Here is a 12,571-nt window from a genome sequence, read left to right on the forward strand (position 1 = left end):
AAAATGAAAATAGGACAACCCATTGAAAGCAATGGAAAATCAAGACAAAAATGTGTCTTGAAATTTAAAAAAAGTGTTGAGATTAGATTACATAGTGGTTTAAATCAGTTAAACCACAATATCTCGAAGCTATGAGATAAAACACTCGGGCTTCGCCCTCGTAGTTTATATCTTATAACTTCTCGATGCAGTGATTTAACTATCACTTAAAGTGTTTGATTTTTCAATTTTAAACATAAAAAACAGGTTCATCAAAATTCTGTATCTTGCCTGTGACAGAACAGGCAAGATACAGAATCACCAACTGTCGCCAGGTTCGCCATCTATCGCTTTTCTAAAGAAAGGGCTTCGTCAGTATCTCCAAATTTGCTAGAAATGAATTATTTTTATTAGAAATTTAAATTGCGAATCGCCGATAACTTTATTCATCAAATTGGGATTAAAAAACAATTAAAATTTTGCAAATGTGGCGTATATTACATTTTTAAATTCTTGCCAGTCAAGGTCCTTGTGTTCGCCGAAAGGTGCTTGTTTTATTTCGATATCTACTAGCGGAAACTCGCTAGCAATAACCTTATGGTCGGACGACAGATTATCAAATTCTTCTAGCTCTCGTCGCCATACAATGTTTTTCGTGTGCAAGATATAATCATACCTTGCAACGACTCCATCCTTACCAAAATAAGTGTTCTCTGAATTCACTGGCAACAAATCGAACTCTGCTATTAAATTTTTCAAATAACGGTCGTTCCCAAATAATTTATTCTCAATACTTGCGTTGAGATCTCCCACGATAACCAGACATTTGACTGCATCAAAATGTCGATTGCCTTTATCCTTTCCGCCATGGAGTAAGCGAGAAACTGAACATCGCATTGTCGCCCAGTATGTTTTCGCAGCACCTCTATTCATATTCGGGGACCTGTGGGTGTTTATAAGGGCAATTCCTTCGGGAAGCACGACTGCTTGAATCATGTTGTGAAAAGTATTGTACAAACAGGCACAATCCCTAATTGATAATGTTCAATCTTATACTGTTGGTGTTTTGTTGTCACAGCACTATCATAAAACTCATTTTGAGCGTTCCAAACACTTTGGGGCACCTCTTGTAATCCAACAAATAGGTGGCCTTGATTAGCATACTTTAGAGCATAATTTTTTACACAGTAAAAATATGTTAAATTTTGGCGTACATTGAAAATTATGACAAAAACCTTATTAATGTTTGATGCAGCCATTGAAAAAGAACAATAGAGTTACATAGAACTACATTTCGTGCCTAATCAGGATGTTTAAGAAAAAAAGTAAACAAAAGAAAGAAGTCATTGTTTCATTGGTTCATTTGTTTATTATTCGCTTATTGGTCTTATTGTGAACCAGTTTCACATAGTGTTAGAAATTTTTACGGTGTGGGACTACAGATTGTAGTTGATCCCAATCGTCCATTAGCGATGGTATACAATTGCACGTAAAATTAGGATTAGCAATCATTAAATCTGTGAAATTGCTGAAGTCCTCATTCATTTTATTTATTCGATGCCAAGAGCTCAGTCCGTCCAGATAATTTCTGTATTTCGGTGATTTTATGGCTCTTATCCACTGAAAAAATAGATAAACCAGTATGTTAATCACTTCTTTCATTTCATCCAATTTTTTATTGAATTATAATGAAAACTCGAAAACAACTTACTTTAGCAGCAGCATGGTCAACACACTCTTCACCAATAGATACATAAGGATCAAATCTACGTCGCTTCTGTAGATCGCTAGAGTACATTGATGTGTATATGTATATTAAGTTTCAGCACTCTAGCTTGATTGGTTTACGAAAAATCTCCCGAAATTGTTTCAACTTTGAAGCGCGATTGTGGCCAAACACGTCATCCTAAAAGACTTTCGACAAAAGTTAACAGTGTTTTTTTGTACGCCCTATCATAATATCAAATTAATTTCAAAATCAAATAAGGTCGATTTTTGGTGGCAGATACCCCCTTGCTCAAAAAATTGCTCAGACTACGCCGACATGCAGTTGTTCTAATGAACGAAAGCAGTTCCAAGTACAATCTCGGAAACTGATGGACGGGAAGCCATCTTTAGATAGCACTAATGGTCGCAGTTTTACTGCCCCTAAAACTCAAGAAGAACAAACTGTTCCCTCGACAGCAAACTATACAATTTATACAAAATCCCTCGTTTATACAAAATGTACACAACTTTATCAACTATTAAAGTAATAGCTTTTCCAAGATCTTTCCGAGTTTTCTTGCTGATGTACTTGATGGATCAATGTTGATCTCTTAGCTTTCCATGCAATCTTATGATAGCAGCAAAGAAACTACTAGTTGACATTTTGTTGAAGTTCTTGCTCAAGATCAAATGTTGTTGATGACAAGCTCGCAAGAAACTTTGTTTCATTTTGTAAATAATAAATATTGTTATTTTTCATTCAACAAATTTTTTCACTCGTTTTTTAATAGAAGTATCAGGATTGTATCAGGATTTTATAGTTTATTGGATCATTTGGAAGGGAACAAGAATAATATAAAATTTTCAAAAAAACACATCATGTTTATTCACCTTCTAATATGGATTTTTCAATTTTGTCTGTTGACTCCAAAAGCATATTCATTTAAAACACCCAAACATGATTCATCGTTTTATTACAAAACACATGACAGTGTTTTCTTGACGAATCCCCATCATCACACAACATCTTATGGTATTTATGTGGCTGGTCAAACAATAACAATTGATATACCAACAAGTGTTGTTAGTGTGTCTGAGATCCTCGATTGGAAAGTGGTCAATACCAATAAAAAACGATTGTTGTTCGTCCATAATAATAAACCTAAAATTCTGATTGATCAACAGAGAATCAAAGAAATTGAATATTCTGGTAAATTGAGTGATTCAATAATAGCTTTTGGTGACAATGAAGCTCTTCATGTTCCAACAATAAAGAATCCAGGTTTAACTAAACCAGCGGTTGATTGGAATTATCTTGAGTTGTTGCATTTCGATGATGAAAATGAAAAAGTTTCTGTGAAGCGATCCTTACCTTGGCTTAAAGATGATTACAAGTTCATTATAGAATGGAAAATGACAGATTATGTTCATTTCGATAATAAATTGTACCTTCTAATATATCGAAGTATTTGGAATGAAAAGTATGCAAATTTTACTCAAGAGATATCAATAATTCAATTGTGTCTCGACCAAGGAAGTGAACTTATTTCAAGTGCAGTTGAGATTCATTTCACTCAACCAGAATTGCAGACTAATCTGATAAGCGATTTGATTTTCGTTTTCATTTTTGGACCTTGGGATAATGAGACCAGTCGTTACCAATTGCATACAATACAATTAGGACCGACAAGTGATTTTGAAATGTATCATATCTATCATTTTAGCGATATTGTTTCATTGTTTGAACAAACTGCAAATGAATCGTCCACATGTTCTCATAATATAACTTTATTACGATACCATTTAAGATCAGAAGTTGGTGAATGTAAAAAAAGTTATAATAAAAGTTGTTCAACCAGGGAAAATATTGTCCCTTCAAGAAATGTCAGCCCCATCTTAAATATAATGTTTCCAATTTATCAGCAATTTGTTTTCCGTAAATTTTATTTTATTACGCTGCCATATCCTCATTTCAAAAGGCTCCTATTAATACACCCAAATCCAATAATGTACTCTGCTATTTGTGACTATCATCCTGAACAGCAATGCTTAAATCTTACTACAATAAATTCAAATTTGCTCACCAAGTCTTCAGAAGTAAATGTTCATATTAATAAAAGTCCATTTGGATTTTTTTACGTTGATACATCTGACAATGAAAATCTTTTCCTTCCCATTGAAGTGTGTTCACATCTAAAAACTTGTACTCAATGTATTATGTATGGACTTTATTACAACTGCATTTGGTCAAACTTTATTTGTGTTCATGATACTCAACCTAAGAACAAGGTTGCACTAACAGTCGACTATTGCTTCAAAATCATCAACATTTCCCCCTTAATCTTCAACTCTTCTTTACCGACAAAACTAACTATTCAACTTGATAGACCACTGATTAAGGATGATCAAGAGCAACTAGTTGTTATCCAAGCTGGTGACAATCATTGCACTAACATTACATTGAATGAAGTATTCATCAATTGCTCTATGAATGCAACAAAATCGGGTCAATTCAAGATCGATGTTAGTCTACGAAGTGATAGATATGCAGATGCTTCAATCATTAGTGCTGTATCTATTGACAAGGTTAATATTTCTGAGCCTGATGTAATTATTGTAAATGTATTACCACCTGAGAATCAGAACCCCACCATCTCAGGGGGTAATACATTTACAATAATTATTATATTATTGCTTGGCTTACTTATTGGTGCATTTGTATTTATAATTTATACAAATCATGATAAAAATCTTAAGATGAATTTGAACAAGTTTCTCAAATTTGCAAGATCAACTGCAATTATGCAAATTGCTGCAAAAACTATGAAATCAAAAAAGGTTTCTCTTCAAATGAAAAGTCTGTTTTCAAAGAAGTCGACATCCGAAATCGCTGTCACCAAAGAAATGAAAATCGATACAAAAACTAAGGAATCAAAAAAGGTTTCTCTTACGAAGGAAAATTTGCCTTCAATGAAGAAGTTGACCTCAAAAAGCACAGTCATCAGCCAAAAGAAAATGCAAGCAAAAACTATGAAAGCAAAAAACGTTTCTCTTAAGATGAAACGTCTGCCTTCGAAGAAGAAGTTGACATCCAAAAGCGCTGTCACCAAACAATCGAAAGTTGCTTCGAAAAGTATGAAATCAAAAAAGCCTTCTCTTTCAATGAAAAGCCCGCCTTCAAAGAAGAAGTTGACATCGAAAAGCAATGTCACCAAAGAAATGAAAATCGATACAAAAACTAAAGAATCAAAAAATGTTTCTCTTACTAAGGAAAATTTGCCTTCAATGAAGAAGTGGACCTCAAAAAGCACAGTCATCAGCAAAAAGAAGATCCAAGCAAAAACTATGAAAGCAAAAAACGTTTCTCTTAAGATGAAACGTCTGCCTTCGAAGAAGAAGTTGACATCGAAAAGCAATGCCATCAAACAAATGAAAATATCTTCGAAAAGTGGGAAATCAAAAAAGATCTCTAAGCCTCCCAAGAAAAGTTCAACCTTAGCGATGAAATCAAAAACTGTAACCAAACATCCTAAATGAAGGACTTGACGACCAAGAACATATGAGATATTGTCTCATTTAAACATACAAGTAACTTTCGTTTCTAATTAAATGGTTCATTGTTGCGATTCAATTTAAATTTTGTAACTTCTCAACTAAGCTCTTTCTTTTCACTCGCTTGTTTAATAAAAGTAACGGGATTTGATAGTTTATTTTAATTGCAAATAAAACAAGAATTATATAAAACTTCTGTCAAAAATTTGTCATGTTTATTCAGCTTCCAATATGGATCTTTCAATTTTGCCTTTTAATTGTTATGACGAATTCATTTAGAACACCAAAACATGATTCATTGTTTTACTATAAAACACAAAACAGTGTTTTCTTGACGAATCCCAAAGAGCACACATCTTATGGTATTTATGTGGCTGGTGAAACAACAAAGATTAACAATAGTAAACTGAGTAAACATTTAAAATATTATTAGTATTCAATAACTACGACTACGCCGACTTCCAGTTGATCTAGTTAATGAAAGAAGTTCCAAGTTCCAAGTTTGGTCTCGGCAAATGACGATCGGAGAAGCCATCGTTTGATAATACTAATGGAGTCAGTTCACTGCTTCTAAAAACCCACGAAGTCCAAACTCTTCACTCGACAGCAAACTCTCGTTTATACAAAATGTACACAACTTCATCAGCTATTAAAGGTGTTAATTGTAGCTTTTTCAAAATCATTTTGTTTACAATAAAAAAATAATCTAAACAACATAAATTTAAACAATGAATTATTCAATCTTGTTCCATCTCTTTACTTTCTTTTCCGTTTTTCCAGTTTTATCCGTCTGTGGCATCAGGAAATCTAAAGAACTGCAACAAACTCAGCTTTAAATTATTACACATGTTGCACAGCTTAATCATCATCTTGAAGTTTAGTCAATTATATTGAGTGAACTATTTAAATGTAATTTGAGGCTTGATTCCAGGATTCATAATCTTCAAAATTATATTTTTCAGTTTCTTTGGCTTCGTATTTGTCATTGACAGTATCTTTGGTTATCTTCGGTTTCTCAGTCACGTCAATTTCATTGTCCATTTCATCGTCTTTTCTATTTATCCTGATATCAGCACAGGCTCTGAAAGTTTCATTCTCCATGTCAGTGGTTCCTTGGTTACCACAAGTATAATCCCATTGAAGCACACATCGAGCACAGGTTAAATTACCAGGAAGAATCAGTGTAAAGTTGTACATTCCTGATCCTTGGTTACCTAAATTATACTTGAAGCGATTTCCAGGCGACCCATTTACTATCTCTAATGGATATTGGTTAAGACACTTTTGAGTCACTTCAACCTCATCAGTCACAGCTGGACACAAACGGAACACAAAATATCCTTTATGGGCAGCGGTTAGGTTAACAGTCACATTAATCCAATCACCTTGAACATAATCTCCAGTGAGCGTTGGTGGTTTGGTTACCCATTGACCGTTCGGTACTTCACTTGATCGGGTTCCATTAAAAGGATCACCACAAACACCGCATTTCCCTCCACTGGCTCGTTTAGCTGCTAATCCTCCGCACCACATTTCCATGTCATTGTAATTGATTGGTGTTTTATAGCCAACACGCCAAGCTGATACTCGACCTGCTGGTTTAATCAACATACCATGAGCTGAGGCCAACAGTGGACCATCACAGGTTAAAATTAGTTTAATAGCAACCCAGGTTGTCAAGTGAATGGTGATAAGAAACTTCATGATTGAGATTCACAATCAATAAATAAATAAATTTCAATTGCTTCACATTTTTATTCCGTTAAAAATGAAACATTCATTTTTACTCATAAAAATACATAAATGTTGATTTTTGCTTAAACATGACCTTATGGGAAAACATGACTGTGATAAAAATTAAACAACAAAAGGTAAATCTATCAACATCATTTACATTATTGGGCCTAATAATCATTAATGATTAATCTTGAAACAAGGTTTATTCATACTTGTTGTTAACGTTCAATGAACAAATTGATAACCTTCCATACTGAACCCTGCTGATGAATTTAGAGCTGAATCAAAATAAGCATTTTTAGGTTGTTATTGTTTATTGGGGAATATCCTCTTCTGTTTTTGATTACAATTGAACCTTGATTAACTAGAGACAAAACAAACACAATAGTTGACTAACAATTACAACCTTGTGATTTGATTAATTTGCACAATCAACCGGTGTTTAGTTAACTTGAGACTCATTTCTTCTGCTATTCTATTACACTGTTCAGGTCATAAATATGAAGTAAATTTTACGACTAAAAATTTACTTACACGCAGAGTACATGAAAACATACAATTTGATGAAAATTGTATGTATCTTGATTTTAGCTGGTAATTTATCGGAGGGGAAAACATAATATTACTGATTCAATAAGTTCAAGGTTGATCCTATCATGAGTTTCCATCTGAGGCACGAATCAAAGCTAATAAAAGCTTTCGGAAATCGCCTCTCATTGATGTCCGGATTTCATCTTTCAATTGCTTTCTGAATAAGCTTGTGTATCGACGACTAATTTCTGGTAAGTCAATCTAAATAGAAAAAAGAGAAAAATGAAGTTTGATCAGTTTAATTCCACTAGAACAGTTTGATTCTTTTCATTTCTTGATTAGAGTAATAAAGTTCATGAAATAAATTGATAATTTTAACCATTGGAAATTTCATGTTATCTCATCTAATCGCAATGAAGTATGTCTTATAAAAGTTGAAGTAACTATAGAAATAAGAAGCAGATTTTTCCATCTTACCTCTGAGCGAGTGACGAAGATGTTGATAATATTTTGATCATTGTTCCCTGCCTTTAAACAGCCGCGAATCCTTTCAGCAAAGTAATCAACCGGGCATCGAATACAAGAGACTATGGAAAAGAAATAGATAAAACAGAAATCAGAGTTAAATCGATCGTTTAGTCAGATATTTTTTTCTGATCATCTTGATTTTTTATCAAAACCAGTCATGTTTATACCGATTGCTGAGAAAATGTCATGGAGATCACCATCAAAGTAACGTCTGATATCATCTTCAAGTTTATCACCAGTAACTCGTTCATAAATTTGTAAAGTCAATTGAAGTTGGTTGAAATTGCGAGTACAGAGTAGATCCAAAAATTCATTTTGACGAGTCCAAGAAAGTCCAAGGCCTGACTGGAAAATAGAAACAACATTAATTATAATTAATAACACATAAATACAATTGAATATAATAAATAAAAAAGCTAACACAATTAAAAATACTTACAGAGTTCAATTGATCAACTTCTTCATAAGCCAAATACAAATCAACATGGTCAGTTGTTTCCCTCTCAATATTCAATATGCGAGCGGTTATTTTGAATAAGTTAGCATCAGGAATATTAATCAAATATTCATTCATATCGTCACCATATTCTGTCAAATAGATAAAATAAAATTAATCGATAAAGCAAATGAATAAAATTTTTAATGAACAAGTTATCTGAGAAAATCAATTTCCAACGTTAAATATACTGAATTGAAATTTGGTTCATCTTCACATCTCCCAAGGACTCAAAAATATTTCCTTTTTGAACACTTTACTGATTCAATCGAAATGCTTTCAGCTCTCATTCATAGTGGACAAAAGGACAGTCCAATAGTGAAAGTCCATCTAATAGACTACAGTTATTTTGAAGATGACCTCGACATGATTACGTGACTTATCAGATCGTTGATTTCTGTGGAAAACTTGACAAGGTAATGTTAAGCATATAGCAACATGCAGCAAAGAAGCTAGTTAATTAATCCAAGTTTATACTTGTAATTAAGATAATATTATAAACAATAAACTTGGACATTTAGCAATTAATATTTCACTAATCGATGCCATGTAATTGGCAGTATATCAAGAAACAAATTAATCCAAAATACAAAAATAAGACATAATTGCATGCAAGTAATTAGTACCACTTGTATGGCCAGTTATTACCTAAATTATTGTCTAAATATATTTTTCGCCTTTCCTGACTCAAAATTAATGTTGGAAATTTTTATTGAAATATACATGCAATGCTTTACTTAATCATTAAACTACTGAAGAAAGATAATTTCTGAAGGTGACCAACAATTTAACTATTAAACTATTATATTAACTGTTTAAAATTTAAAGTCTCAACCAAAAATGAATGACAATACTTACTTTGAATGAATTGTTGCCGAATCAAGTTTAGCTGGTCATTATTGTGGGTGAAGAAGACATCAATGATAGGCAATAGAGTAAATTTATCTCCCTGAAGCAAACAAATTATGGATAAGAATGATTGGATATTTTTTGAGCCATTTCATGACTTACCACGAGTGATTGATAAATTATATCACAAGCTAATTCGGTGTAAGGTTTGAGCAGAGCGACACAAGCATCTTCAAATAATCCACCAAGTTCAGCTTGAATGTCTTCGATTAGGTCATGATGAAAAATTTGTCTATAACTTGAGTTGAGAATCAAACGTTGGTTTGAGTTTAATCTAGTCAAGATATCAACAATGAGATGGTTATTGTTACCTAGTGGACAAGACATAAAATAATTAAAATTAGATTAATGATAAAACCATAAGAAATTAAAAAGATTCAACTAACCACTTTGAAATAAAGCCTTTTCCAGACAACGAGCTTCTTCAATGAGAGACATCTTGGATTGAATTGTGAATAAACCAGAATTAAAAACAAATCAACAGTAATGGAAGGAAACTTTGAAATGAAATAATAATGGAACATAATTCAAGTTCATTCCGAATGGATGATTTCAAAGGCTTTTCATGCGTAGTTGAGTGACCAATGGAGTTGCAGGGTCAGTAAAATACATCACAGATATGTGTATAATATTGGATCCCATAAGACAAAAAGTAATGAAAGAGTAAAATTTGTATGATTTAAGCTATCATTTAATATTATTAATATTTCATTATTTTGTGATTCAGTTTTTGACATGAAGACACAAATTGATTCTGGTGAAAACGGGAAGCATAATGATACGTAACAAAATTAGTCAAAGTGTGAATTAGCTTTTTGTTAAAAAAATTGTAATCAAGTGTGATTACTGATATAAAGTCATTTTGAAAGATTCAATGGTCCTATTGATGAGATCAAAAGCCAAACAGATCGACTTCAGCAGGAACTTGAATCCAATCGCCAAGATTTTGCTCGGCGAATGATTGAACAGCTAAAAGACGAGCTTGAAGATAGTTGGTAGCTGAGGTTTTAGCATCCCGATAAATTGTTGGAATTGCTAAGCCTAAAGGTGATGTACAAAGCTTTGGAGTATTACGTCCTAAAAGTGTTCGGAAAGATTGGAAAAATGTCTTCTTGGATAATCTTGAATATTGTTCCTCATTTTGGTATATTTTACCAGTATCACAGGATATAATTTCTGGAAAAGTATCACCTTTGATCCAATTAATTGCGTAATTAGGAGATTTTGTCAACGTTCGTGTGTACTCTTGTTGTTTGGATAGGGATTTGGCCACTTTATGTTGGTTCACTTTATAAGGATTAGGTAATTTTTTAAGAGATTCAGAGTCAAAGTTCATATTCAAACGACCATGTACCGCTCGAGTAAGATGTGAAAAGTTAAAAAGAGATCCAAGAATTAAACTGTCGAGGTAGATTGGTTCGATGAAATGAGATAAAAGAGATCCTTGAATTCCAACAACATTCCAAACGGCAATTTTATCAGAACAAGACATAAATTGGAGTCTTTGTTCACCAAGTAATACACCATCCCAGGTTAATGTAGAGCAGCCTCTCCTGACTGGAATAGTTCCCTCTCCAGCTTCTATTTTGGCCCTTAGTAAACCTCGAGACACACGATTTGCATGAGGATCATCATCCTGTTCAGGAGAAAGTAATCGAATTTTTTAATTACATTGTTAAAATTATAATTATCATAGTGGCTCGTTTAACCCCGAATTTCCATGATTTTCAAAACAGTCAGTTGAATGAAAGAAAATTTTGAAAAATCTGAAACTGGGGATAGAGAAAGTGCCACATTACGAGTCTATCCGAAATAAATAAGAGCAAATTTACGGCAACTTACACTGGAGTCGTTTGGCATGAAAACTCTCGCGTCTCCACATGGAGCTGTCGATATAAATAAGTTAATTTTGATTCCTGGTTTTAAACAAAATCCATAACCATCGTCTCGAACTTTTAAAATAAATTCAGCTCGATCTGAAAGTTTGAATGAGAAGAAATCAACAGATAAATTTTTACGTGGTGAATGTTATTTTCTGACGGTTAAAGTTGTGAGTTGCTAAAATTTATGAGCCTACATTCATCAAAGCAGGTGCTATTTGAAGTTATCTTTATACACCACAATTGGCGATAAATCAAATCATTAAATAGGTAATTAAGATAGGTGTTCATTTGAAACTGTAAGCTGTGAAAAATGTACAAACCTTGATAGTTATTATCAATTATCACTTGTATCTGTTGATATAGAAATGCGATGAAACATCTTCTAGATAAAATTTCGGCATGAGAATCATGAATAGTTGTTCCTGTCATACTTAGACGATCACCTTTAATACATTTGGTACCGGTAGTTATACATATAATATCAAACCAATTTGGATCATATTCACTTGTGAGGATAATAGATGAGAGAACATTCCACTTTTTGATATCACCAAGATGTTCAAAAATTAATTGTGCCATGTTTAATACTTCAAAACCAAGCATGTCGGCAATTTTTTGGTCAAGCATAAGATTGTCATTTGTTTCTATAACAACATTGTTTGGTTCTGGGTTTGAGTTAGCACAATTTATTCCAAAAAGTTCACGTAAAGCTTCACGAGCAGCTGCATATTTGGCTAATTTTTTAGTCTTTCCCAGACCGGTATAACGTTTATCACCAACCAAGAGTTCCATACGAAATGAAACGACTACCTTTCCTTTTGTTTCTGATCCACCAAATTCCCAAATCAAATCCGGCCTCAACTCATTAATCAATGCAAGAGGATTGTTATGGGGAGCATCTTGAGTCATCACACGAATCATTATCTTTTGCTTATTTGATTTTCTAGGTTTGACATCACAAGGTTCTTCTTTTGGTTCATTTTCGATCAGTTCACTGAATTTGACAAATCCACTGTACTTATCAAAATTGTCACTAGCAAAATCGTCAGAAAACATGGTAAGATGATAAGATAATACTAAAAGAAACAATCATTTACAAAAAAAGAGTATTTTAATAGCAAAAAATACAAATTATGTGATGAGCAAAAGGTAAATAAAAATACTGTGTTTACATATTATTTTGATACATCTCTTACAGCTATTCTCATGTGATAGTTCAGGGACCGTTTAAAAAGTTACAAAAATTTTA

General features: G+C 33.0%; 3 protein-coding genes across 4 annotated transcripts; all 3 read right to left on the reverse strand.

Moving 5' to 3' along the window:
- Positions 1-5,880: 5,880 nt before the first annotated feature.
- Positions 5,881-7,648, reverse strand: LOC107363283 (uncharacterized). Of its 2 annotated transcripts, none has more exons than XM_089268547.1 (2): positions 7,510-7,648; positions 5,881-6,857 (listed from the first exon to the last, which is right to left on the reverse strand). In XM_089268547.1, the coding sequence occupies exons 1-2, from the start codon at positions 7,520-7,522 to the stop codon at positions 6,142-6,144; spliced, it is 729 nt and encodes a 242-aa protein (XP_089124673.1). In that variant the 5' UTR covers positions 7,523-7,648; the 3' UTR covers positions 5,881-6,141. The 2 variants fall into 2 exon arrangements, with proteins under 2 accessions (XP_089124673.1, XP_015785975.2); XM_015930489.3 differs by having other exon boundaries at positions 5,881-6,936; positions 7,510-7,636.
- Positions 6,970-9,970, reverse strand: LOC107363282 (annexin A13). Its single transcript, XM_015930488.3, has 7 exons — positions 9,826-9,970; positions 9,542-9,750; positions 9,389-9,479; positions 8,474-8,622; positions 8,202-8,379; positions 7,984-8,093; positions 6,970-7,767 (listed from the first exon to the last, which is right to left on the reverse strand). The coding sequence occupies exons 1-7, from the start codon at positions 9,875-9,877 to the stop codon at positions 7,630-7,632; spliced, it is 927 nt and encodes a 308-aa protein (XP_015785974.1). The 5' UTR covers positions 9,878-9,970; the 3' UTR covers positions 6,970-7,629.
- Positions 9,971-10,108: 138 nt separating this feature from the next.
- Adar (Adenosine deaminase acting on RNA) lies at positions 10,109-12,477 on the reverse strand. The gene is made up of 3 exons (XM_015930487.2): positions 11,643-12,477; positions 11,282-11,415; positions 10,109-11,075 (listed from the first exon to the last, which is right to left on the reverse strand). Exons 1-3 carry the CDS (start codon positions 12,376-12,378, stop codon positions 10,332-10,334), a joined length of 1,614 nt encoding a protein of 537 aa, XP_015785973.1. The 5' UTR covers positions 12,379-12,477; the 3' UTR covers positions 10,109-10,331.
- Positions 12,478-12,571: the final 94 nt, after the last annotated feature.

Source organism: Tetranychus urticae, chromosome 3, assembly GCF_039701765.1.
Source record: "Tetranychus urticae isolate SD_2017Ah chromosome 3, NJAU_TeUrti_SD_1.0, whole genome shotgun sequence".
Taxonomy (NCBI): domain Eukaryota; kingdom Metazoa; phylum Arthropoda; class Arachnida; order Trombidiformes; family Tetranychidae; genus Tetranychus; species Tetranychus urticae.

Excerpts from the sequence above, each read along its gene's own strand:
- LOC107363283 (XM_015930489.3), bottom strand. The coding sequence starts at position 7,593 with ATGTTTTCCCCTCCGATAAATTACCAGCTAAAATCAAGATACATACAA. Across the intron at positions 6,937-7,509 it reads TGTTTTCATGTACTCTGCGT|TTTCTTATCACCATTCACTT; the intron begins GTAAGTAAATTT and ends TCAATCATGAAG.
- LOC107363282 (XM_015930488.3), bottom strand. The coding sequence starts at position 9,877 with ATGTCTCTCATTGAAGAAGCTCGTTGTCTGGAAAAGGCTTTATTTCAA. Across the intron at positions 9,480-9,541 it reads TAATTTATCAATCACTCGTG|GGAGATAAATTTACTCTATT; the intron begins GTAAGTCATGAA and ends TGTTTGCTTCAG. Across the intron at positions 7,768-7,983 it reads TCTTCGTCACTCGCTCAGAG|ATTGACTTACCAGAAATTAG; the intron begins GTAAGATGGAAA and ends TTTTCTATTTAG.
- Adar (XM_015930487.2), bottom strand. The coding sequence starts at position 12,378 with ATGTTTTCTGACGATTTTGCTAGTGACAATTTTGATAAGTACAGTGGA. Across the intron at positions 11,416-11,642 it reads AATTGATAATAACTATCAAG|ATCGAGCTGAATTTATTTTA; the intron begins GTTTGTACATTT and ends TCAAACTTTCAG. Across the intron at positions 11,076-11,281 it reads TCATGCCAAACGACTCCAGT|GATGATGATCCTCATGCAAA; the intron begins GTAAGTTGCCGT and ends TCTCCTGAACAG.